This window comes from Drosophila miranda, unplaced genomic scaffold, assembly GCF_003369915.1.
Source record: "Drosophila miranda strain MSH22 unplaced genomic scaffold, D.miranda_PacBio2.1 Contig_AX1_pilon, whole genome shotgun sequence".
NCBI classification, from domain to species: Eukaryota; Metazoa; Arthropoda; class Insecta; order Diptera; family Drosophilidae; genus Drosophila; species Drosophila miranda.
The window spans coordinates 671,711-698,896 of NW_022881665.1; the positions used below are offsets into that span (position 1 = coordinate 671,711).

Sequence of the window (27,186 nt, forward strand, 5' to 3'; positions counted from 1 at the left end):
GAGAAGAGTCACCGTACACAGCATCCCAGCTTTCTTTGATTTCGCTGCGCGATTTCCAAAAATAAGTATCGAAACACCGACCGATATTGCTATTTTTCCATTTTTATAAAATCAGCAGACAAGCCCGCTTCCACACGTGGCAAAAAAAAAAAACTATGAGTTTGATTCGGCTAAAATTTTAGCAGTAGCCGTCTAAAAGAATGATGAAGAAGATGAAGAAGACCACCCTCGCATATACTGTATGGAGCAGATGACAGCCGTATGCTCTCTCTCTCTCTGTCTTTTGGTACCTCTGTAGAGGTAACAGAGCTCTGTTAGCAAAAGGCTCGATTTAATTTCTATACTTTAATTTATTTTTGCACTGCGTTTATCTCCTTTCTACCTACTGACTTTATGAAGTGTAATGGAACACGGGCAGTAGCATACTTTAGAAGTTACATGTTGTACTTATATTCTGAGAAATTATATGTAAGTCATCTTTCACCAGGTCTATTCACATCTTCAAGTCGATTTCCGCTTCTCTTAGAAGTAGCCGAATAGCTTCCAGTAACTATTTGTTATCTTGGTTCTAAAGTTCCATGAGTACATGTCACTCAAATTTTCCAGTCGAATCATCATCAATGGATTCCTCAGTATCAATCTTCTCTGAAATCGCCTTCAAAAGTCTTCCTGATTCCCGTTTTGACGATGGCCTGATCATTGCGGATGCCTTGTTTTATTTATTATTAATAATTATTTTAATGTACTATAATAATACAACTATTAAGGAAACAAAAGAAATTGTGTGAAACTAATGATAATTCGTAACTGCCTATGGCAGTTGTATTGTATTAATGATTTCATTCAACGGTCAAATTAGATCAATAAATCAAATTAGATCTATGTTCGGAAGGTATGATAACTATTTTACATGTATTTCATGGATGTATTTCTTAATGCTGAAATTCAGGTCTCTTCTTTCTCTTTTTCAGTTCAGGGATTCTATTTCTTCAATGAAAATTTGATTAATTGCTTATATTTCTGCATGATCACTTTCATAGGCCACCGGCAGAGAGCCTACGGATGAATTGTAGTACGCATCGATGTATTGGAAGCCAAATCGACTTTTGGGACCCATATAAGGTGCCACATCGTACCCATTTCGGAAACGGCAGAAGCTTTGACTAAATGTAGCAGACATGCGTTGCATCCCTGCACAAATGTGGCCAAAGGTCAGCCGGTCGTGCATTTGGTGCTGCAGTATGGCCATCCTGGCCAGAAAACGAAACTGGTCCCCGCTCAACGGGCGTGCTGTGAAAAGTTGGCGAGACTCACTTACCTGCAGTGAGGAATCGGATAATCAACGGATAACTAATTTCACTTTTGGTATGGCACTTACCCCGGTGACCTCGTCGCAGAGCAGTTCCCTTAGAGGAATATTAAGCACTGACGAAATCGCTTCTGGCAATGAGCAGGCACTTTTATCTTGCCGGGCTACGCACAGAGCCACAAATGTGTCGCTCAATCCAGTCAGTTTAATTTGGTGCTTATAGAACAGCTGATCGGTAATACGATGACTATAGTGCACCACTTTTCTCGGATATTTAGCCTCCAGCAGCTTTTTCAACTCGGGAAAAAAGGCGCCCAGTGCCTGGATATCGAACACATATGTCTGATTGGCCGTGGCCACCACTAGCACCGCTACGGGTCTGTGGCGTCCATATAAACTAGGCTCCGCAATCACTGATATGCTCAACTGATCTCGCATATCGTTAAGTGCTTTGTGATAAGCCGCGTCTGCCTGCTGTATGTATACGATTCGATTAAGCTTCCTTTCCAGCGAGCTCAACTCGTGGCTCATTAGAGGAAAAATTGTTTTCCCACGCGACGGGCTGATCTCCTCAGCCGTCTTAAAGGACGCTACACTATCATCATCGCTATCCGCCATTTTTTTCTAGGAATAATAAGGAAAGTTGTATGGAGTGTTTGAAGTCAAAAACGTGCATTTCTATTGCTGAAGTGTAAGAAAAATTATTTTCCATGCTTACCAAAGATTGATATTATAGGTGAAAAAATAAGTTACTAGGCGTTTGTTTATGACATCTATTAGTATTGGTTACGAGTTAGTCTTTATAGTTGTATGATAATGTTTTTATAGCAAAAGATTAAACACTTTGTGTACAAAGAAGTACATATGGCGCGATGGCCAAAAGATACCGCACACAGAACTAACGCAGTGTCAAACGCATTAGAAATTCAGTCACCGTTTAATCGATATATCGAGTCGGTATTTTGCATGGACCACCAACAGATGGAGCCGCCTTGGTAGGTGTAGAATTCATGTAAAAATCAGCTAAATAGCCTTACTTTGAAATCAAATTATACATAAATTTGTTGAAAACTAATAAATAGAAAAGTTAACTTTTGGGCGTCGTATCTTAAGCGCAGTATTTAGATCTGAAACAGTTTTGCTAGCAAAACGTGCCATATATTTTGCTAGCGCAAGAGTGTGACCAGTGCGCATGCCTACGGTTACACTATTATGTACATGTATATGTATATGTACACTAAATACAAGCTTGAACATGCAACAAATTATAAAAAAAACACACTAAAAAATAGGCTACAAATAAAACAGCACATACATACATAGATATATAGATATTATAATTGTGTCTTATTTCATCTCATTCGCTATCACTCGAATCCCAAGTTTTGTCTTAACGATATTCATTAGACTGAATACCCGTTCAATCACAGCATTTGACCACGGAAGACTTAAAATTACAATGGCAAATAAAGCGATTTCTTCAAAAGGTTTGTTTTTGCCAGCATCTTTATAAGTCAGTATGTACTTCTGACCAAAACTTTATAGTGTCATCTGTACTTTCCCAAGGGACTAAGTACAAGGACAAGTAAAATTAAAAAAAGGCTAGCTTTAAGGCTATAAGAATTTGCATAATTTTTAAGCATATCCGCTTTCAAAAAAGCTGATCTAGCCTTAAATAGGCTAAAACTTTGCGAAGAGGCCAGCCATAAATATAACGACAACGGTGAACGAAAGACGAAAAAACCACGACGGGAACGCTAGAGTGTGTTCACAAAAAACTTAACGACGTAAAAGAAAAAAGACATATTTATCCCAAATTTACCAAACATTAAGTAAAAATTAGCTATTAAACTCAAATAAATAAAGAAAGCCACATGATTTTGATTTTTCAACAGCTTTAACATAATATCCAAATCTGACAATGAACTTGAAAAGCATGCAATGAATTTAGCGAGAAAATGCTACTGAACCAAGTCCAGGAAAAGTGTCAAGTAAAGTGCAAACAAAAAACTTTGAAAAATTGATCATTTTGAAATTCTTTAATACATTCATAAAATTACAAAAATATCTAAATTGCTGAAAGGATATTTTTAACCATTCCTGTTACATCAGCAGAGCGTTCATTTAGCAATCTAAAGTTAGTTAGGAATTACTTATGATCTTCAATGGGATAGAGGAGACTTAACAGTCTCAATTTTTTGTCGAACGAGTTTTGTGTAACGGATTCTTTAATTATGGAACAAATCTATTTTTCCCTGGGTGCAAACTTTTCTCGACACGCCGCTGGATGTATGCACGGCATACCTGTACAGTGACCTGAGAAATACAGTGAACATGAAAAACGCAGGTTTACATTGATGGAGCTCATCCAGCTAAAGCTTTGCTGCTGAGAAAGGAATATGCGGATTGAAAGCAGTCAGAAAGGGAATGGAATTCTAAACTCAATGGCGTCCTTATTTCTTTGGGCTTTGTTGCCTGTGATAACGCGCCTTGACTCTACCAGCAGATAGGCAACTTTTCGTTAAATCTGGTGTATGCCAGTCTTGAACGGACCCGCTCAGTATCAGTCGGCTATTCAAAACTTTGCCTTTAAAATCTAAGGAAAACAAAGTTGAAAGAAAAAAAACGAGGGGAACGTTGTGAGTTGCTGCGGACACCGCAACTCTACAGTTATAACCGATACTAAGTCAGTATGGCTCTCCTCCGGCAGACGCCGCTAATATTAAACGACACGACAAGGAGTGCGTGCGAGAGAGACAGAAAATCAGTCTGAGCGTGACGTCGGACGCTGCGTAGCCACTGCAAATTGATTTGTTCCTATTGGCTATAAAAATTATCTGATCTGATCCAGATTCAGCAATCTGATATATATGATCATTATCTATGATTCTGCGTTTTTAGTTTTCTCAAATGTGCAATATTGTGGATGCAACAGATTTTCGTTCTTTGTGGGGGCGGAAGGGGGTGGGCGAAATTCTGAGATATACGTTTTATAGTGAGATCTAACAGAAGTGCGGATACAAATTTGGTTACTCTAGCCTTTATAGTCGCTGAGATTTGTGGATGCCCCAGATTTTCGTCCTTTGCGGGGGCGGAAGAGGGTGTGGCGAAATTTGGACACGAAACGGTCAAGGTCCGATATCACAGGAGTGTGGATACCAAATGTGGTTGCTCTGGCTCTTATAGGTTCTGAGATCCTTGAACTCATATTTTGCAATTGGCAAAACCGACCACGAAACCTGTGTGTTAGAGAGAGACAGCGAGAAAGAATGAAATTGTTTTCTTGATTCTGGCTATAATAATTATACGATCTGGTTGAGATTTTACATTCTAAACATATAGGGTATAAAAAAACAAACGGTATTCCAAGGAAAATAAATGTGGTAAAATGTGAAAGCTCCAAACTATCAGATAAAGTCGGTTTGGTAATCATTATTTTTATACCCGATACTCAAAATGAGTATTGGGGTATATTAGATTTGTGGTAAAAGTGGATGTGTGTAACGTCCAGAAGGAATCGTTTCCGACCCATAAAGTATATATATTCTTGATCAGCATCAATAGCCGAGTCGATTGAGCCATGTCTGTCTGTCCGTCTGTCCGACCCTTCAGCGCCTAGTGCTCAAAGACTATAAGAGCGAGAGCAACGATGTTTTGGATCCAGACTTCTGTGATATGTCACTGCTACAAGAATATTTCAAAACTTTGCCCCGCCACTTCCGCCCCCACAAAGGGCGAAAATCTGTGGCATCCACAATTTCGACGATACGAGAAAACTAAAAACGCAGAATCGTAGAGAATGACCATAGCTTTTAGACTGCAGAATATGAATTGGATCGTATTACTATTATAGCCAGCATCAAGAGAACAATTTCATTTTGTCTCGCCCTGTCTCTCTTTAACACACACGTAGCATAGCCGGCTTTGCTTAGAGTAAAACATTAGCGCCTAGATCTCAGAGACTATAAAAGCTAGAGCAACCAAATTTGGTATCCACACTCCTAATATATCGGACCGAGTTTGTTTCAAAATTTCGCCACACCCCCTTCCGCCCCGCAAAGGACGAAAATCTGGGGATATTCACAAATCTCAGAGACTATTAAGGCTAGAGTAACCAAATTTGGTATCCGCACTCCTGTTAGATGTTTAGTACAAAAGATGGGGCTCATCCAATTTTAAATTTTCATATTGATAGCAATAAACATGTGGTCGCGAACGTACGAGAACTAGAAGTCGACTTAGGCTTAATCTGGTAAAATCTAAAAATCTTCCAAACGGAACAGAAAATTCTAAAGCAATTAATTTATTTGAAAAGGGCATTAATGAAGGTTTCTATCCAGAAAATTTATCTTCTGCTAATAGACTTTCAGATCAGCGTTAATGCAATTATATGCCAATTGGTCAATCAAAAAAAAAAAATAGTATCGGGACAAAATGATATGAAAATGTATTTTTATTGTCCCTTAAGTTTTTGGCCTTAGTTTTCATTTTCATGGAAATGCCCAGATACGTATATATTCTATTAAAATATATATATTAAGTGACATATAATGAAACGCTGAGCTATGAAGTTGGTCTTTGCAGATTGTCGGGTACAGATACTGCTTTCTGATGCGAATGCCAAAAAAGAATGAAACTGTACGTCGCACCTTGGAGACCCAAATAGACAATTCTTCTGCCATAATCAAACTGGAGTGTGATCTGGAGGGATAAGTCCAGACCTCCGTCCCGGGGACCCTCTGTTCAAGCCTTAACTCACCATTTCGTAAAAAATAATATACCGACGCTTATCAAGAGGAATTAGTTAATATTTGACGTCCTCCACTGTGGTGAGGACCATGCACTTTTTCATCTCGCTCTCTCGGAATTTCAGTACCAGTTGCCCTATCAGGAATCCCAGCTGCTTTACTAGAAGGACGAAAGTGGTGCCACTCTGCATTAAATCTTCCCCTAAACTCAACGACCATAGAAAAACCTGTTTTCAATTTTAGCAGGCAAAACAGGAGTCTTCGGCCTTCGGAGATCTCCCTTACGTACGAAGGGGGTCAAAAGAAAAACGAAAATTTTGGAAAAGTGGCGATTTATTTCTCAACATAGTCTTCGTTTAGGTCGATGCATTTGACCCAGCTATGTTCCAACTCCTTTAACCCATAAGTTTTCTCGAGGTCTGCAAAGTAGGCCTCCGTTCCGGCGATGACCTCCTCAGTCGAATCAACTTTCTGTCCGGCGAGTGACTTGTCAGGAAATTAAAAAAGTCATACGGGGCCAAATCTGGATACAACGGTGGATGGGGCAGCAGTTAGTAATGCAATTCGACCGATTCGGCCATGGCGATAGCGGAGGTGTGAGATGGTGCGTTGTCATGGTGGAAGAGTTATTTTTTCTTCGCCAAATGGGGCCGATTTGTCGGTATATTATTTGGTACAGTAGAACGCTCTGATCGTTTTGCCCAGCTTTCTCATGTCCAAAATTTCATGCAGGATATGACCCACGCGTTCTTTTGAGATGCCTTGAGATCGGCGATCTGCCAATACGAGATCGTGGATTTTTGTTACGTTTTCCTCCGTGGTAGCCATTTTCGGGGCCCCTGGACGAGGCTCATCGCTAAACTCGCTAAACTAATTTTTGACGGTCGCCATCGAAGGAGAAGAGTCACCGTACACAGCATCCCAGCTTTCTTTGATTTCGCTGCGCGATTTCCAAAATAAGTATCGAAACACCGACCGATATTGCTATTTTTCCATTTTTATAAAATCAGCAGACAAGCCCGCTTCCACACGTGGTAAAAAAAAAAACTATGAGTTTGATTCGGCTAAAATTTTAGCAGTAGCCGTCTAAAAGAATGATGAAGAACGGTGAGGCTATGTACCTATCAGACCACCCTCGCATATACTGTATGGAGCAGATGACAGCCGTATGCTCTCTCTCTCTCTCTGTCTTTTGGTACCTCTGTAGAGGTAACAGAGCTCTGTTAGCAAAAGGCTCGATTTAATTTCTATACTTTAATTTATTTTTGCACTGCGTTTATCTCCTTTCTACCTACTGACTTTATGAAGTGTAATGGAACACGGGCAGTAGCATACTTTAGAAGTTACATGTTGTACTTATATTCTGAGAAATTATATGTAAGTCATCTTTCACCAGGTCTATTCACATCTTCAAGTCGATTTCCGCTTCTCTTAGAAGTAGCCGAATAGCTTCCAGTAACTATTTGTTATCTTGGTTCTAAAGTTCCATGAGTACATGTCACTCAAATTTTCCAGTCGAATCATCATCAATGGATTCCTCAGTATCAATCTTCTCTGAAATCGCCTTCAAAAGTCTTCCTGATTCCCGTTTTGACGATGGCCTGATCATTGCGGATGCCTTGTTTTATTTATTATTAATAATTATTTTAATGTACTATAATAATACAACTATTAAGGAAACAAAAGAAATTGTGTGAAACTAATGATAATTCGTAACTGCCTATGGCAGTTGTATTGTATTAATGATTTCATTCAACGGTCAAATTAGATCAATAAATCAAATTAGATCTATGTTCGGAAGGTATGATAACTATTTTACATGTATTTCATGGATGTATTTCTTAATGCTGAAATTCAGGTCTCTTCTTTCTCTTTTTCAGTTCAGGGATTCTATTTCTTCAATGAAAATTTGATTAATTGCTTATATTTCTGCATGATCACTTTCATAGGCCACCGGCAGAGAGCCTACGGCTGAATTGTAGTACGCATCGATGTATTGGAAGCCAAATCGACTTTTGGGACCCATATAAGGTGCCACATCGTACCCATTTCGGAAACGGCAGAAGCTTTGACTAAATGTAGCAGACATGCGTTGCATCCCTGCACAAATGTGGCCAAAGGTCAGCCGGTCGTGCATTTGGTGCTGCAGTATGGCCATCCTGGCCAGAAAACGAAACTGGTCCCCGCTCAACGGGCGTGCTGTGAAAAGTTGGCGAGACTCACTTACCTGCAGTGAGGAATCGGATAATTAACGGATAACTAATTTCACTTTTGGTATGGCACTTACCCCGGTTACACTATTATGTACATGTATATGTATATGTACACCTAAAATACAAGCTTGAACATGCAACAAATTATAAAAAAAACACACTAAAAATAGGCTAAAATAAACAGACATACATACATAGATATATAGATATTATAATTGTGTCCTTATTTCATCTCATTCGCTATCACTCGAATCCCAAGTTTTGTCTTAACGATATTCATTAGACTGAATACCCGTTCAATCACAGCATTTGACACGGAAGACTTAAAATTACAATGGAAATAAGCGATTTCTTCAAAAGGTTTGTTTTTGCCAGCATCTTTATAAGTCAGTATGTATTCTGACCAAAACTTTATAGTGTCATCTGTACTTTCCCAAGGGACTAAGTACAAGGACAAGTAAATTTAAAAAAGGCTAGCTTTAAGGCTATAAGAATTTGCATAATTTTTAAGCATATCCGCTTTCAAAAAAGCTAGATCTAGCCTTAAATAGGCTAAAACTTGCGAAGAGGCCAGCCCATAAATATAACGACAACGGTGAACGAAAAAGAAAAAACACGACGGGAACGCTAGAGTGTGTTCAAAAAAACTTAACGACGTAAAAGAAAAAGAACATATTTATCCCAAATTTACCAAACATTAAGTAAAATTAGCTATTAAAACTCAAATAAATAAAGAAAGCCACATGATTTTGATTTTTCAAACAGGCTTTAACATAATATCAAATCTGACAATGAACTTGAAAGCATGCAATGAATTTAGCGAGAAAATGCCTACTGACCAAGTCCAGGAAAAGTGTCAAGTAAAGTGCAAACAAAAACTTTGAAAAAATTGATCATTTTGAAATTCTTTATACATTCATAAATTACAAAAATATCTAAATTGCTGAAAGGATATTTTTAACATTCCTGTTACATAAGCAGAGCGTTCATTTAGCAATCTAAAGTTAGTTAGGAATTACTATATGATTTCAATGGGATAGAGGAGACTTAACAGTCTCAATTTTTTGTCGAACGAGTTTGTGTGTAACGGATTCTTAATTATGGAACAAATCTATTTTTCCCTGGGTGCAAACTTTTTCTCGACACGCCGCTGGATGTATGCACGGCATACCTGTACAGTGACCTGAGAAATACAGTGAACATGAAAAACCGAGGTTTACATTGATGGAGCTATCAGCTAAAGCTTTGCTGTGAGAAGGAATATGCGGATTGAAGCAGTCAGAAAGGGAATGGAATTCTAACTCAATGGGTCTTATTTCTTTGGCTTTGTTGCTGTGATAACGCGCCTTGACTCTACAGCAGATAGGCAACTTTTCGTTAAACCTGGTGTATGCAGTCTTGAACGGACCGCTCAGTATCAGTCGGCTATTCAAAAACTTTGCCTTTAAAATCTAAGGAAAACAAAGTGAAAGAAAAAAAAACGAGGGGAAGTTGTGAGTTGCTGCGGACACCGCAACTCTACAGTTATAACCGATACTAAGTCAGTATGGCTCTCCTCCGGCAGACGCCGCTAATATTAAACGACACGAAGGAGTGGTGCGAGAGAGACAGAAAATCAGTCTGAGCGTGACGTCGGTGCTGCGTAGCCAGTGCAAATTGATTTGTTCTTTTGGCTATAAAAATTATCTGATCTGATCCAGATTCAGCAATCTGATATATATGATCATATCTATGATTCTGCGTTTTTAGTTTCTTCAAATGTGCAATATTGTGGATGCAACAGATTTCGTCTTGTGGGGGCGGAAGGGGTGGGCGAAAATTCTGAGATATACGTTTTATAGTGAGATCTAACAGAAGTGCGGATACCAAATTTGGTTACTCTAGCCTTAATAGTCGCTGAGATTTGTGATGCCCCAGATTTTCGTCCTTTGCGGGGCGGGAAGGGGTGTGGCGAAATTTGGACACGAACGGTCAAGGTCCGATATCACAGGAGTGTGGATACAATGTGGTTGCTCTGGTCTTATAGGTTCTGAAATCCTTGAACTCATATTTTGCAATTGGAAAAACCGACCACGAAACCTGTGTGTTAGAGAGAGAAAGCGAGAAAGAATGAAATTGTTTCTTGATTCTGGCTATAATAATTATACGATCTGGTTGAGATTTTACATTCTAAAACATATAGGGTATAAAAACAAACAGGTATTCCAAGAAAATAAATGTGGTAAAATGTGAAAGCTCCAAAACTATCAGATAAAGTCGGTTGGTAATCATTATTTTATACCGATACTCAAATGAGTATTGGGGTATATTAGATTTGTGGTAAAAAGTGGATGTGTGTAACGTCAGAAGGAATCGTTTCCGACCCATAAAGTATATATATTCTTGATCAGCATAATAGCCGAGTCGATTGAGCCATGTCTGTCTGTCGTCTGTCCGTCTGTCCGTCCCTTCAGCGCCTAGTGCTCAAAGACTATAAGAGCGAGAGCAACGATGTTTTGGATCCAGACTTCTGTGATATGTCACTGCTACAAGAATATTTCAAAACTTTGCCCCCCACATTCCGCCCCCACAAAGGCGAAAATCTGTGGCATCCACAATTTCGACGATACGAGAAAACTAAAAACGCAGAATCGTAGAGAATGACCATAGCTTTTAGACTGCAGAATATGAATTGGATGTATTACTATTATAGCCAGCATAAGAGAACAATTTCATTTTGTCTCGCCCTGTCTCTCTTTAACACACAACGTAGCATAGCCGCTTGCTTAGAGTAAAACTTAGCGCCTAGATCTCAGAGACTATAAAAAGCTAGAGCAACAATTTGGTATCCCACTCCTAAATACGGCGAGTTTGTTTCAAAATTTCGCCACACCCTTCCGCCCGCAAAGGACGAAAATCTGGGGATATTCAAAATCTCAGAGACTATTAAGGCTAGAGTACCAAATTTGTATCCGACTCTTGTTAGATGTTTAGTACAAAAGATGGGGCTCATCAATTTTAAATTTTCATATTGATAGCATAAACATGTGTCGCGAACGTACGAGAACTAGAAGTCGACTTAGGCTTATCTGGTCAAATCTAAATCTTCAAACGGAACAGAAAATTCTAAAGCAATTAATTTATTTGAAAAGGGCATTAATGAAGGTTTCTATCCAGAAAATTGATCTTCTGCTAATAGACTTTCAGATCAGCGTTAATGCAATTATATGCCATTGGTTAAACTAGTTCAGTTTCAATCAATAAAAAAAATAGTATCGGGACAAAATGATATGAAAATGTATTTTTAACTGTCCTTAAGTTTTTGGCCTTAGTTTTCATTTTCAACGGAATGCCCAGATACGTATATATTCTATTAAAATATATATATTAAGTGACATATAATGAAACGCTGAGCTATGAAGTTGGTCTTTGCAGATTGTCGGGTACAGATACTGCTTTCTGATGCGAATGCCAAAAAGAATGAAACTGTACGTCGCACCTTGGAGACCCAAATAGACAATTCTTCTGCCATAATCAAACTGGAGTGTGATCTGGAGGGATAAGTCCAGACTCCGTCCGGGGACCCTCTGTTCAAGCCCTTAACTCACCATTTCGTAAAAAATAATATACGACGCTATCAAGAGGAATAGTTAATATTTGACGTCTCCACTGTGGTGAGGACCATGCACTTTTTCATCTCGCTCTCTCGGAATTTCAGTACAGTTGCCCTATCAGGAATCCCAGCTGCTTACTAGAAGGACGAAAGTGGTGCCACTCTGCATTAAATCTTCCCTAAATCAACGACATAGAAAAACCCTGTTTTCAATTTTAGCAGGCAAACAGGAGTCTTCGCCTTCGAAGATCTCCCTTACGTACGAAGGGGTCAAGAAAACGAAAATTTGGAAAAGTGGCGATTTATTCTCAACATAGTCTTCGTTTAGGTCGATACATTTGACCAGCTATGTTCCAACTCTTTAACCATAAGTTTTCTCGAGTCTGCAAAGTAGGCCTCCGTTCCGGCGATGACCTCCTCAGTCGAATCAAATTTCTGTCCGCGAGTGACTTGTCAGGAAATAAAAAAAGTCATACGGGGCCAAATCTGGATACAACGGTGGATGGGGCAGCAGTTAGTAATGCAATTCGAGCGATTCGGCATGGCGATAGCGGAGGTGTGAGATGGTGCGTTGTCATGGTGGAAGAGTTATTTTTCTTCGCCAAATGGGGCCGATTTGTCGGTATATTATTTGGTACAGGTAAGAACGCTCTGATCGTTTTGCCAGCTTCTCATGTCAAAATTTCATGCAGGATGACCACGCGTTCTTTTGAGATGCCTTGAGATCGGCGATCTGCCATACGAGATCGTGGATTTTTGTTACGTTTTCCTCCGTGGTAGCCATTTTCGGGGCCCTGGAGAGGCTCATCGCTAAACTCGCTAAACTAATTTTTGACGGTCGCCATCGAAGGAGAAGAGTCACCGTACACAGCATCCCAGCTTTCTTGATTCGCTGCGCGATTTCCAAAAATAAGTATCGAAACTACGACCGATATGCTATTTTCCATTTTATAAAACAGCAGACAAGCCGCTTCCCACGTGGTAAAAAAAAAAACTATGAGTTTGATTCGGCTAAAATTTTAGCAGTAGCCGTCTAAAAGAATGATGAAGAAGACCACTCGCATATACTGTATGGAGCAGATGACAGCCGTATGCTGTCAATTAATTTCTATACTTTAATTTATTTTTGCACTGCGTTTATCTCTTTCTACCTACTGACTTTATGAGTGTAAATGGAACACGGGCAGTAGCATACTTTAGAAGTTACATGTTGTACTTATATTCTGAGAAATTATATGTAAGTCATCTTTCACCCAGGTCTATTCACATTCAAGTCGATTTCCGCTTCTCTTAGAAGTAGCCGAATAGCTTCCAGTAACTATTTGTTATCTGGTTCTAAGTTCCATGAGTAACATGTCTACTCAAATTTTCCAGTCGAATCATCATCAATGGATTCCTCAGTATCAATCTTCTCTGAAATCGCCTTCAAAAGTTTCCTGATTCCGTTTTGACGATGGCCTGATCATTGCGGATGCCTTGTTTTATTTATTATTAATAATATTTTAATGTACTATAATAATACAACTATTAAGGAAACAAAAGAAATTGTGTGAAACTAATGATAATTCGTAACTGCCTATGGCAGTTGTATTGTATTAATGATTTCATTCAACGGTCAAATTAGATCAAATAAAATAAATTAGATCTATGTTCGGAAGGTATGATAACTATTTTACATGTATTTCATGGATGTATTCTTAATGCTGAAATTCAGGTCTCTTCTTTCTCTTTTCAGTTCAGGGATTCTATTTCTTCAATGAAAATTTGATTAATTGCTTATATTTCTGCATGATCACTTTCATAGGCCACGGCAGAGAGCTACGGCTGAATTGTAATACGCATCGATGTATTGGAAGCCAAATCGACTTTTGGGACCCATATAAGGTGCCACATCGTACCCATTTCGGAAACGGCAGAAGCTTTGACTAAATGTAGCAGACATGCGTTGCATCCCTGCACAAATGTGGCCAAAGGTCAGCCGGTCGTGCATTTGGTGCTGCAGTATGGCCATCCTGGCCAGAAAACGAAACTGGTCCCCGCTCAACGGGCGTGCTGTGAAAAGTTGGCGAGACTCACTTACCTGCAGTGAGGAATCGGATAATCAACGGATAACTAATTTCACTTTTGGTATGGCACTTACCCCGGTGACCTCGTCGCAGAGCAGTTCCCTTAGGGGAATATTAAGCACTGACGAAATCGCTTCTGGCAATGAGCAGGCACTTTTATCTTGCCGGGCTACGCACAGAGCCACAAATGTGTCGCTCAATCCAGTCAGTTTAATTTGGTGCTTATAGAACAGCTGATCGGTAATACGATGACTATAGTGCACCACTTTTCTCGGATATTTAGCCTCCAGCAGCTTTTTCAACTCGGGAAAAAAGGCGCCCAGTGCCTGGATATCGAACACATATGTCTGATTGGCCGTGGCCACCACTAGCACCGCTACGGGTCTGTGGCGTCCATATAAACTAGGCTCCGCAATCACTGATATGCTCAACTGATCTCGCATATCGTTAAGTGCTTTGTGATAAGCCGCGTCTGCCTGCATGCTGTATGTATACGATTCGATTAAGCTTCCTTTCCAGCGAGCTCAACTCGTGGCTCATTAGAGGAAAAATTGTTTTCCCACGCGACGGGCTGATCTCCTCAGCCGTCTTAAAGGACGCTACACTATCATCATCGCTATCCGCCATTTTTTTCTAGGAATAATAAGGAAAGTTGTATGGAGTGTTTGAAGTCAAAAACGTGCATTTCTATTGCTGAAGTGTAAGAAAAATTATTTTTCCATGCTTACCAAAGATTGATATTATAGGTGAAAAAATAAGTTACTAGGCGTTTGTCTATGACATCTATTAGTATTGGTTACGAGTTAGTCCTTTATAGTTGTATGATAATGTTTTTATAGCAAAAGATTAAACACTTTGTGTACAAAGAAGTACATATGGCGCGATGGCCAAAAGATACCGCACACAGAACTAACCGCAGTGTCAAACGCATTAGGAAATTCAGTCACCGTTTAATCGATATATCGAGTCGGTATTTTGCATGGACCACCAACAGATGGAGCCGCCTTGGTAGGTGTAGAATTCATGTAAAAATCAGCTAAATAGCCTTACTTTGAAATCAAATTATACATAAATTTGTTGAAAACTAATAAATAGAAAAGTTAACTTTTGGGCGTCGTATCTTAAGCGCAGTATTTAGATCTGGAAACAGTTTTGCTAGCAAAACGTGCCATATATTTTGCTAGCGCAAGAGTGTGACCAGGTGTGCATGCCCTACGGTTACACTATTATGTACATGTATATGTATATGTACACCTAAAATACAAGCTTGAACATGCAACAAATTATAAAAAAAACACACTAAAAAATAGGCTACAAATAAAACAGCACATACATACATAGATATATAGATATTATAATTGTGTCCTTATTTCATCTCATTCGCTATCACTCGAATCCCAAGTTTTGTCTTAACGATATTCATTAGAATGAATACCCGTTCAATCACAGCATTTGACCACGGAAGACTTAAAATTACAATGGCAAATAAAGCGATTTCTTCAAAAGGTTTGTTTTTGCCAGCATCTTTATAAGTCAGTATGTACTTCTGACCAAAACTTTATAGTGTCATCTGTACTTTCCCAAGGGACTAAGTACAAGGGACAAGTAAAATTAAAAAAAGGCTAGATTTAAGGATATAAGAATTTGCATAATTTTTAAGCATATCCGCTTTCAAAAAAGCTAGATCTAGCCTTAAATAGGCTAAAACTTTGCGAAGAGGCCAGCCCATAAATATACCGACAACGGTGAACGAAAGACGAAACGAGGTGGAACGTTGTGAGTTGCTGCGGACACCGCAACTCTACAGTTATACCCGATACTAAGTCAGTATGGCTCTCCTGCGGCAGACGCCGCTAATATTGAACCACACGACAAAGAGTGCGTGCGAGAGAGACAGAAAATCAGTCTGAGCGTGACGTCGGGCGCTGCGTAGCCACTGAAAATTGATTTCTTGCTTTTGGCTACAAAAATGATCCGATCTGATCCAGATTCAGCAATCTGATAGATATGGTCATTATCTATGATTCTGCGTTTTTAGTTTTCTCGAATGTGCAATATTGTGGATGCAACAGATTTTCGTCTTTTGTGGGGGCGGAAGGGGGTGGGGCGAAATTCTGAGATATACGTTTTATAGTGAGATCTAACAGAAGTGCGGATACCAAATTTGGTTACTCTAGCCTTTATAGTCGCTGAGATTTGTGGATGCCCCAGATTTTCGTCCTTTGCGGGGGCGGAAGAGGGTGTGGCGAAATTTGGACACGAAACGGTCAAGGTCCGATATCACAGGAGTGTGGATACCAAATTTGGTTGCTCTGGCTCTTATAGGTTCTGAGATCCTTGAACTCATATTTTGCAATTGGCAAAACCGACCACGAAACCTGTGTGTTAGAGAGAGACAGAGCGAGAAAGAATGAAATTGTTTTCTTGATTCTGGCTATAATAATTATACGATCTGGTTGAGATTTTACATTCTAAAACATATAGGGTATAAAAAAACAAACGGTATTCCAAGGAAAATAAATGTGGTAAAATGTGAAAGCTCCAAAACTATCAGATAAAGTCGGTTTGCTAATCATTATTTTTATACCCGATACTCAAAATGAGTATTGGGGTATATTAGATTTGTGGTAAAAGTGGATGTGTGTAACGTCCAGAAGGAATCGTTTCCGACCCCATAAAGTATATATATTCTTGATCAGCATCAATAGCCGAGTCGATTGAGCCATGTCTGTCTGTCCGTCTGTCCGTCTGTCCGTCCCCTTCAGCGCCTAGTGCTCAAAGACTATCAGAGCGAGAGCAACGATGTTTTGGATCCAGACTTCTGTGATATGTCACTGCTACAAGAATATTTCAAAACTTCGCCCCGCCCACTTCCGCCCCAACAAAGGACGAAAATCTTTGGCATCCACAATATTGCACATTCGAGAAAACTAAAAACGCAGAGTCATAGATAATGACCATATCTATCAGATTGCTGAATCTGGATCAGATCAGATAATTTTTATAGCCAATAGGAACAAATCAACTTGCAGTGGCTACGCAGCGCCCGACGTCACGCTCAGACTGATTTTCTGTCTCTCTCGCACGCACTCTTTGTCATGTCTTTTAATATTAGCGGCGTCTGCCGGAGGAGAGCCATACTGACTTAGTATCGGGTATAAATGTAGAGTTGCGGTGTCCGCAGCAACTCACTGTTCCACCTCGTTTTTTTTGATGCTGTGGTTTTTACTTACTTTTGGTTTTACTGAACTTTGCAATTCTGAAAAGCTGATAAATGCAACTATAAATCAGACCAAAACACTTTAAAGTTTCAGCCTACCGTCTGAAAATTATTAAGCGTTAAAAATTGATTATTTCCAAGGGTTTTTTTTTCCAAATTTAGATTTTTGAAGCTCGGGAAAGTTGCAAAAGTGATTTTTCTGGGTAGCGTAACATCCACGTAACAAATGATTCGTTTTAGTTTTCATAGATTACTTCTCGGTATATGAATATGGAGTTAAAATTTTAATAGCATTTATGCATTATGCATTAATGCATTCGATAGCATTTTGATAGCTCTATGTTTAGTACAAAAGATGGGGCTCATCCAATTTTAAATTTTCATATTGATAGCAATAAACATGTGGTCGCGAACGTACGAGAACTAGAAGTCGACTTAGGCTTAATCTGGTAAAATCTAAAAATCTTCCAAACGGAACAGAAAATTCTAAAGCAATTAATTTATTTGAAAAGGGCATTAATGAAGGTTTCTATCCAGAAAATTGATCTTCTGCTAATAGACTTTCAGATCAGCGTTAATGCAATTATATGCCAATTGGTTAAACTAGTTCAGTTTCAATCAATAAAAAAAAAATAGTATCGGGACAAAATGATATGAAAATGTATTTTTATTGTCCCTTAAGTTTTTGGCCTTAGTTTTCATTTTCACGGAAATGCCCAGATACGTATATATTCTATTAAAATATATATATTAAGTGACATATAATGAAACGCTAAGCTATGAAGTTGGTCTTTGCAGATTGTCGGGTACAGATACTGCTTTCTGATGCGAATGCCAAAAAAGAATGAAACTGTACGTCGCACCTTGGAGACCCAAATAGACAATTCTTCTGCCATAATCAAACTGGAGTGTGATCTGGAGGGATAAGTCCAGACCTCCGTCCCGGGGACCCTCTGTTCAAGCCCTTAACTCACCATTTCGTAAAAAATAATATACCGACGCTTATCAAGAGGAATTAGTTAATATTTGACGTCCTCCACTGTGGTGAGGACCATGCACTTTTTCATCTCGCTCTCTCGGAATTTCAGTACCAGTTGCCCTATCAGGAATCCCAGCTGCTTTACTAGAAGGACGAAAGTGGTGCCACTCTGCATTAAATCTTCCCCTAAACTCAACGACCATAGAAAAACCTGTTTTCAATTTTAGCAGGCAAAACAGGAGTCTTCGGCCTTCGGAGATCTCCCTTACGTACGAAGGGGGTCAAAAGAAAAACGAAAATTTTGGAAAAGTGGCGATTTATTTCTCAACATAGTCTTCGTTTAGGTCGATACATTTGACCCAGCTATGTTCCAACTCCTTTAACCCATAAGTTTTCTCGAGGTCTGCAAAGTAGGCCTCCGTTCCGGCGATGACCTCCTCAGTCGAATCAAATTTCTGTCCGGCGAGTGACTTGTCAGGAAATAAAAAAAGTCATACGGGGCCAAATCTGGATACAACGGTGGATGGGGCAGCAGTTAGTAATGCAATTCGACCGATTCGGCCATGGCGATAGCGGAGGTGTGAGATGGTGCGTTGTCATGGTGGAAGAGTTATTTTTTCTTCGCCAAATGGGGCCGATTTGTCGGTATATTATTTGGTACAGTAGAACGCTCTGATCGTTTTGCCCAGCTTTCTCATGTCCAAAATTTCATGCAGGATATGACCCACGCGTTCTTTTGAGATGCCTTGAGATCGGCGATCTGCCAATACGAGATCGTGGATTTTTGTTACGTTTTCCTCCGTGGTAGCCATTTTCGGGGCCCCTGGACGAGGCTCATCGCTAAACTCGCTAAACTAATTTTTGACGGTCGCCATCGAAGGAGAAGAGTCACCGTACACAGCATCCCAGCTTTCTTTGATTTCGCTGCGCGATTTCCAAAAATAAGTATCGAAACACCGACCGATATTGCTATTTTTCCATTTTTATAAAATCAGCAGACAAGCCCGCTTCCACACGTGGTAAAAAAAAAAAACTATGAGTTTGATTCGGCTAAAATTTTAGCAGTAGCCGTCTAAAAGAATGATGAAGAAGATGAAGAAGACCACCCTCGCATATACTGTATGGAGCAGATGACAGCCGTATGCTGTCAATTAATTTCTATACTTTAATTTATTTTTGCACTGCGTTTATCTCCTTTCTACCTACTGACTTTATGAAGTGTAATGGAACACGGGCAGTAGCATACTTTAGAAGTTACATGTTGTACTTATATTCTGAGAAATTATATGTAAGTCATCTTTCACCAGGTCTATTCACATCTTCAAGTCGATTTCCGCTTCTCTTAGAAGTAGCCGAATAGCTTCCAGTAACTATTTGTTATCTTGGTTCTAAAGTTCCATGAGTACATGTCACTCAAATTTTCCAGTCGAATCATCATCAATGGATTCCTCAGTATCAATCTTCTCTGAAATCGCCTTCAAAAGTCTTCCTGATTCCCGTTTTGACGATGGCCTGATCATTGCGGATGCCTTGTTTTATTTATTATTAATAATTATTTTAATGTACTATAATAATACAACTATTAAGGAAACAAAAGAAATTGTGTGAAACTAATGATAATTCGTAACTGCCTATGGCAGTTGTATTGTATTAATGATTTCATTCAACGGTCAAATTAGATCAATAAATCAAATTAGATCTATGTTCGGAAGGTATGATAACTATTTTACATGTATTTCATGGATGTATTTCTTAATGCTGAAATTCAGGTCGCTTCTTTCTCTTTTTCAGTTCAGGGATTCTATTTCTTCAATGAAAATTTGATTAATTGCTTATATTTCTGCATGATCACTTTCATAGGCCACCGGCAGAGAGCCTACGGCTGAATTGTAGTACGCATCGATGTATTGGAAGCCAAATCGACTTTTGGGACCCATATAAGGTGCCACATCGTACCCATTTCGGAAACGGCAGAAGCTTGACTAAATGTAGCAGACATGCGTTGCATCCCTGCACAAATGTGGCCAAAGGTCAGCCGGTCGTGCATTTGGTGCTGCAGTATGGCCATCCTGGCCAGAAAACGAAACTGGTCCCCGCTCAACGGGCGTGCTGTGAAAAGTTGGCGAGACTCACTTACCTGCAGTGAGGAATCGGATAATCAACGGATAACTAATTTCACTTTTGGTATGGCACTTACCCCGGTGACCTCGTCGCAGAGCAGTTCCCTTAGAGGAATATTAAGCACTGACGAAATCGCTTCTGGCAATGAGCAGGCACTTTTATCTTGCCGGGCTACGCACAGAGCCACAAATGTGTCGCTCAATCCAGTCAGTTTAATTTGGTGCTTATAGAACAGCTGATCGGTAATACGATGACTATAGTGCACCACTTTTCTCGGATATTTAGCCTCCAGCAGCTTTTTCAACTCGGGAAAAAAGGCGCCCAGTGCCTGGATATCGAACACATATGTCTGATTGGCCGTGGCCACCACTAGCACCGCTACGGGTCTGTGGCGTCCATATAAACTAGGCTCCGCAATCACTGATATGCTCAACTGATCTCGCATATCGTTAAGTGCTTTGTGATAAGCCGCGTCTGCCTGCTGCTGTATGTATACGATTCGATTAAGCTTCCTTTCCAGCGAGCTCAACTCGTGGCTCATTAGAGGAAAAATTGTTTTCCCACGCGACGGGCTGATCTCCTCAGCCGTCTTAAAGGACGCTACACTATCATCATCGCTATCCGCCATTTTTTTCTAGGAATAATAAGGAAAGTTGTATGGAGTGTTTGAAGTCAAAAACGTGCATTTCTATTGCTGAAGTGTAAGAAAAATTATTTTTCCATGCTTACCAAAGATTGATATTATAGGTGAAAAAATAAGTTACTAGGCGTTTGTTTATGACATCTATTAGTATTGGTTACGAGTTAGTCCTTTATAGTTGTATGATAATGTTTTTATAGCAAAAGATTAAACACTTTGTGTACAAAGAAGTACATATGGCGCGATGGCCAAAAGATACCGCACACAGAACTAACCGCAGTGTCAAACGCATTAGGAAATTCAGTCACCGTTTAATCGATATATCGAGTCGGTATTTTGCATGGACCACCAACAGATGGAGCCGCCTTGGTAGGTGTAGAATTCATGTAAAAATCAGCTAAATAGCCTTACTTTGAAATCAAATTATACATAAATTTGTTGAAAACTAATAAATAGAAAAGTTAACTTTTGGGCGTCGTATCTTAAGCGCAGTATTTAGATCTGGAAACAGTTTTGCTAGCAAAACGTGCCATATATTTTGCTAGCGCAAGAGTGTGACCAGGTGCGCATGCCCTACGGTTACACTATTATGTACATGTATATGTATATGTACACCTAAAATACAAGCTTGAACATGCAACAAATTATAAAAAAAACACACTAAAAAATAGGCTACAAATAAAACAGCACATACATACATAGATATATAGATATTATAATTGTGTCCTTATTTCATCTCATTCGCTATCACTCGAATCCCAAGTTTTGTCTTAACGATATTCATTAGACTGAATACCCGTTCAATCACAGCATTTGACCACGGAAGACTTAAAATTACAATGGCAAATAAAGCGATTTCTTCAAAAGGTTTGTTTTTGCCAGCATCTTTATAAGTCAGTATGTACTTCTGACCAAAACTTTATAGTGTCATCTGTACTTTCCCAAGGGACTAAGTACAAGGGACAAGTAAAATTAAAAAAAGGCTAGCTTTAAGGCTATAAGAATTTGCATAATTTTTAAGCATATCCGCTTTCAAAAAAGCTAGATCTAGCCTTAAATAGGCTAAAACTTTGCGAAGAGGCCAGCCCATAAATATAACGACAACGGTGAACGAAAGACGAAAAAACCACGACGGGAACGCTAGAGTGTGTTCACAAAAAACTTAACGACGTAAAAGAAAAAAGACATATTTATCCCAAATTTACCAAACATTAAGTAAAAATTAGCTATTAAAACTCAAATAAATAAAGAAAGCCACATGATTTTGATTTTCAACAGGCTTTAACATAATATCCAAATCTGACAATGAACTTGAAAAGCATGCAATGAATTTAGCGAGAAAATGCTACTGAACCAAGTCAGGAAAAGTGTCAAGTAAAGTGCAAACAAAAAACTTTGAAAAAATTGATCATTTTGAAATTCTTTAATACATTCATAAAATTACAAAAATATCTAAATTGCTGAAAGGATATTTTTAACCATTCCTGTTACATCAGCAGAGCGTTCATTTAGCAATCTAAAGTTAGTTAGGAATTACTTATGATCTTCAATGGGATAGAGGAGACTTAACAGTCTCAATTTTTTGTCGAACGAGTTTTGTGTAACGGATTCTTTAATTATGGAACAAATCTATTTTTCCCTGGTGCAAACTTTTCTCGACACGCCGCTGGATGTATGCACGGCATACCTGTACAGTGACCTGAGAAATACAGTGAACATGAAAAAACCGCAGGTTTACATTGATGGAGCTCATCCAGCTAAAGCTTTGCTGCTGAGAAAGGAAATATGCGGATTGAAGCAGTCAGAAAGGGAATGGAATTCTAAACTCAATGGCGTCCTTATTTCTTTGGCTTTGTTGCCTGTGATAACGCGCCTTGACTCTACCAGCAGATAGGCAACTTTTCGTTAAATCTGGTGTATGCCAGTCTTGAACGGACCCGCTCAGTATCAGTCGGCTATTCAAAACTTTGCCTTTAAAATCTAAGGAAAACAAAGTTGAAAGAAAAAAAAACGAGGGGGAACGTTGTGAGTTGCTGCGGACACCGCAACTCTACAGTTATAACCGATACTAAGTCAGTATGGCTCTCCTCCGGCAGACGCCGCTAATATTAAACGACACGACAAGGAGTGCGTGCGAGAGAGACAGAAAATCAGTCTGAGCGTGACGTCGGACGCTGCGTAGCCACTGCAAATTGATTTGTTCCTATTGGCTATAAAAATTATCTGATCTGATCCAGATTCAGCAATCTGATATATATGATCATTATCTATGATTCTGCGTTTTTAGTTTTCTCAAATGTGCAATATTGTGGATGCAACAGATTTTCGTTCTTTGTGGGGCGGAAGGGGGTGGGGCGAAATTCTGAGATATACGTTTATAGTGAGATCTAACAGAAGTGCGGATACCAAATTTGGTTACTCTAGCCTTTATAGTCGCTGAGATTTGTGGATGCCCCAGATTTTCGTCCTTTGCGGGGGCGGAAGAGGTGTGGCGAAATTTGGACACGAAACGGTCAAGGTCCGATATCACAGGAGTGTGGATACCAAATGTGGTTGCTCTGGCTCTTATAGGTTCTGAGATCCTTGAACTCATATTTTGCAATTGGCAAAACCGACCACGAAACCTGTGTGTTAGAGAGAGACAGCGAGAAAGAATGAAATTGTTTTCTTGATTCTGGCTATAATAATTATACGATCTGGTTGAGATTTTACATTCTAAAACATATAGGGTATAAAAAAACAAACGGTATTCCAAGGAAAATAAATGTGGTAAAATGTGAAAGCTCCAAAACTATCAGATAAAGTCGGTTTGGTAATCATTATTTTATACCCGATACTCAAAATGAGTATTGGGGTATATTAGATTTGTGGTAAAAGTGGATGTGTGTAACGTCCAGAAGGAATCGTTTCCGACCCCATAAAGTATATATATTCTTGATCAGCATCAATAGCCGAGTCGATTGAGCATGTCTGTCTGTCCGTCTGTCCGACCCTTCAGCGCCTAGTGCTCAAAGACTATAAGAGCGAGAGCAACGATGTTTTGGATCCAGACTTCTGTGATATGTCACTGCTACAAGAATATTTCAAAACTTTGCCCCGCCCACTTCCGCCCCACAAAGGGCGAAAATCTGTGGCATCCACAATTTCGACGATACGAGAAAACTAAAAACGCAGAATCGTAGAGAATGACCATAGCTTTTAGACTGCAGAATATGAATTGGATCGTATTACTATTATAGCCAGCATCAAGAGAACAATTTCATTTTGTCTCGCCCTGTCTCTCTTTAACACACACGTAGCATAGCCGGCTTTGCTTAGAGTAAAACATTAGCGCCTAGATCTCAGAGACTATAAAAGCTAGAGCAACCAAATTTGGTATCCACACTCCTAATATATCGGACCGAGTTTGTTTCAAAATTTCGCCACACCCCCTTCCGCCCCGCAAAGGACGAAAATCTGGGGATATTCACAAATCTCAGAGACTATTAAGGCTAGAGTAACCAAATTTGGTATCCGCACTCCTGTTAGATGTTTAGTACAAAAGATGGGGCTCATCCAATTTTAAATTTTCATATTGATAGCAATAAACATGTGGTCGCGAACGTACGAGAACTAGAAGTCGACTTAGGCTTAATCTGGTAAAATCTAAAAATCTTCCAAACGGAACAGAAAATTCTAAAGCAATTAATTTATTTGAAAAGGGCATTAATGAAGGTTTCTATCCAGAAAATTTATCTTCTGCTAATAGACTTTCAGATCAGCGTTAATGCAATTATATGCCAATTGGTCAATCAAAAAAAAAAAATAGTATCGGGACAAAATGATATGAAAATGTATTTTTTTATTGTCCCTTAAGTTTTTGGCCTTAGTTTTCATTTTCATGGATAATGCCAGATTACGTATATATTCTATTAAAATATATATATTAAGTGACATATAATTGAAACGCTGAGCTATGAAGTTGGTCTTTGCAGATTGTCGGGTACAGATACTGCTTTCTGATGCGAATGCCAAAAAAGAATGAACTGTACGTCGCACCTTGGAGACCCAAATAGACAATTCTTCTGCCATAATCAAAATGGAGTGTGATTGGAGGGATAAGTCAGACCTCCGTCGGGGACCTCTGTTCAAGCCCTTAACTCACCATTTCGTAAAAAATAATATACCGACGCTTATCAGAGGAATTAGTTAATATTTGACGTCCTCCACTGTGGTGGGACCATGCACTTTTTCATCTCGCTCTCTCGGAATTTCAGTACCAGTTGCCCTATCAGGAATCCAGCTGCTTTACTAGAAGGACGAAAGTGGTGCCACTCTGCATTAAATCTTCCCCTAAACTCAACGACCATAGAAAAACCTGTTTTCAATTTTAGCAGGCAAAACAGGAGCTTCGGCCTTCGGAGATCTCCCTTACGTACGAAGGGGGGTCAAAAGAAAACGAAAATTTTGGAAAAGTGGCGATTTATTTCTCAACATAGTTCTCGTTTAGGTCGATGCATTTGACCCAGCTATGTTCCAACTCCTTTAACCCATAAGTTTTCTCGAGGTCTGCAAAGTAGGCCTCCGTTCCGGCGATGACCTCCTCAGTCGAATCAACTTTCTGTCCGGCGAGTGACTTGTCAGGAAATTAAAAAAGTCATACGGGCCAAATCTGGATACAACGGTGGATGGGGCAGCAGTTAGTAATGCAATTCGACCGATTCGCCATGGCGATAGCGGAGGTGTGAGATGGTGCGTTGTCATGGTGGAGAGTTATTTTTTCTTCGCCAAATGGGGCCGATTTGTCGGTATATTATTTGGTACAGTAGAACGCTCTGATCGTTTTGCCCAGCTTTCTCATGTCCAAAATTTCATGCAGGATATGACCCACGCGTTCTTTTGAGATGCCTTGAGATCGCGATCTGCCAATACGAGATCGTGATTTTTGTTACGTTTTCCTCCGTGGTAGCCATTTTCGGGGCCCCTGGACGAGGCTCATCGCTAAACTCGCTAAACTAATTTTTTGACGGTCGCCATCGAAGGAGAAGAGTCACCGTACACAGCATCCAGCTTTCTTTGATTTCGCTGCGCGATTTCCAAAAATAAGTATCGAAACACCGACCGATATTGCTATTTTTCCATTTTTATAAAATCAGCAGACAAGCCCGCTTCCACACGTGGTAAAAAAAAAAACTATGAGTTTGATTCGGCTAAAATTTTAGCAGTAGCCGTCTAAAAGAATGATGAAGAACGGTGAGGCTATGTACCTATCAGACCACCCTCGCATATACTGTATGGAGCAGATGACAGCCGTATGCTCTCTCTCTCTCTCTGTCTTTTGGTACCTCTGTAGAGGTAACAGAGCTCTGTTAGCAAAAGGCTCGATTTTAATTTCTATACTTTAATTTATTTTTGCACTGCGTTTATCTCCTTTCTACCTACTGACTTTATGAAGTGTAATGGAAACACGGGCAGTAGCATACTTTAGAAGTTACATGTTGTACTTATATTCTGAGAAATTATATGTAAGTCATCTTTCACCAGGTCTATTCACATCTTCAAGTCGATTTCCGCTTCTCTTAGAAGTAGCGAATAGCTTCCAGTAACTATTTGTTATCTTGGTTCTAAAGTTCCATGAGTACATGTCACTCAAATTTTCCAGTCGAATCATCATCAATGGATTCCTCAGTATCAATCTTCTCTGAAATCGCCTTCAAAGTCTTCCTGATTCCCGTTTTGACGATGCCTGATCATTGCGGATGCCTTGTTTTATTTATTATTAATAATTATTTTAATGTACTATAATAATACAACTATTAAAGGAAACAAAAGAAATTGTGTGAAACTAATGATAATTCGTAACTGCTATGGCAGTTGTATTGTATTAATGATTTCATTCACGGTCAAATTAGATCAATAAATAAATTAGATCTATGTTCGGAAGGTATGATAACTATTTTACATGTATTTCATGGATGTATTTCTTAATGCTGAAATTCAGGTCTCTTCTTTCTCTTTTTCAGTTCAGGGATTCTATTTCTTCAATGAAAATTTGATTAATTGCTTATATTTCTGCATGATCACTTTCATAGGCCACCGGCAGAGAGCCTACGGCTGAATTGTAGTACGCATCGATGTATTGGAAGCCAAATCGACTTTTGGGACCCATATAAGGTGCCACATCGTACCATTTCGGAAACGGCAGAAGCTTTGACTTAAATGTAGCAGACATGCGTTGCATCCCTGCACAAATGTGGCAAAGGTCAGCGGTCGTGCATTTGGTGCTGCAGTATGGCCATCCTGGCCAGAAAACGAAACT

The 27,186-nt window shown here is 39.4% G+C and overlaps 3 protein-coding genes and 1 long non-coding RNA gene across 5 annotated transcripts; all 4 read right to left on the reverse strand.

Moving 5' to 3' along the window:
• Nucleotides 1-673: 673 nt before the first annotated feature.
• On the reverse strand, nt 674-2,107 carry LOC117195277 (protein Exd1 homolog). Its single transcript, XM_033399890.1, has 3 exons — nt 2,028-2,107; nt 1,379-1,933; nt 674-1,318 (listed from the first exon to the last, which is right to left on the reverse strand). The coding sequence occupies exons 2-3, from the start codon at nt 1,925-1,927 to the stop codon at nt 1,013-1,015; spliced, it is 855 nt and encodes a 284-aa protein (XP_033255781.1). The 5' UTR covers nt 1,928-1,933; nt 2,028-2,107; the 3' UTR covers nt 674-1,012.
• An 11,553-nt stretch (nt 2,108-13,660) lies between these two features.
• On the reverse strand, nt 13,661-14,832 carry LOC117195283 (protein Exd1 homolog). The gene is made up of 3 exons (XM_033399895.1): nt 14,657-14,832; nt 14,003-14,561; nt 13,661-13,942 (listed from the first exon to the last, which is right to left on the reverse strand). Exons 2-3 carry the CDS (start codon nt 14,408-14,410, stop codon nt 13,661-13,663), a joined length of 690 nt encoding a protein of 229 aa, XP_033255786.1. The 5' UTR covers nt 14,411-14,561; nt 14,657-14,832.
• A 4,895-nt stretch (nt 14,833-19,727) lies between these two features.
• On the reverse strand, nt 19,728-20,727 carry LOC117195275 (protein Exd1 homolog). Of its 2 annotated transcripts, XM_033399889.1 has the most exons (3): nt 20,325-20,727; nt 20,144-20,264; nt 19,728-20,064 (listed from the first exon to the last, which is right to left on the reverse strand). In XM_033399889.1, exons 1-3 carry the CDS (start codon nt 20,691-20,693, stop codon nt 19,982-19,984), a joined length of 573 nt encoding a protein of 190 aa, XP_033255780.1. In that variant the 5' UTR covers nt 20,694-20,727; the 3' UTR covers nt 19,728-19,981. The 2 variants fall into 2 exon arrangements, with proteins under 2 accessions (XP_033255780.1, XP_033255779.1); XM_033399888.1 differs by having other exon boundaries at nt 19,728-20,264.
• Nucleotides 20,728-20,777: 50 nt separating this feature from the next.
• Nucleotides 20,778-21,165, reverse strand: LOC117195276. Its single transcript, XR_004475018.1, has 2 exons — nt 20,978-21,165; nt 20,778-20,882 (listed from the first exon to the last, which is right to left on the reverse strand). It is a non-coding gene; the product is annotated as an uncharacterized LOC117195276 (long non-coding RNA).
• Between the last annotated feature and the right edge of the window lie 6,021 nt (nt 21,166-27,186).

Excerpts from the sequence above, each read along its gene's own strand:
- LOC117195277 (XM_033399890.1), bottom strand. The coding sequence starts at position 1,927 with ATGGCGGATAGCGATGATGATAGTGTAGCGTCCTTTAAGACGGCTGAG. Across the intron at positions 1,319-1,378 it reads TCTGCGACGAGGTCACCGGG|GTAAGTGAGTCTCGCCAACT; the intron begins GTAAGTGCCATA and ends TCCTCACTGCAG.
- LOC117195283 (XM_033399895.1), bottom strand. The coding sequence starts at position 14,410 with ATGCAGGCAGACGCGGCTTATCACAAAGCACTTAACGATATGCGAGAT. Across the intron at positions 13,943-14,002 it reads TCTGCGACGAGGTCACCGGG|GTAAGTGAGTCTCGCCAACT; the intron begins GTAAGTGCCATA and ends TCCTCACTGCAG.
- LOC117195275 (XM_033399888.1), bottom strand. The coding sequence starts at position 20,693 with ATGCGAGATCAGTTGAGCATATCAGTGATTGCGGAGCCTAGTTTATAT. Across the intron at positions 20,265-20,324 it reads TCTGCGACGAGGTCACCGGG|GTAAGTGAGTCTCGCCAACT; the intron begins GTAAGTGCCATA and ends TCCTCACTGCAG.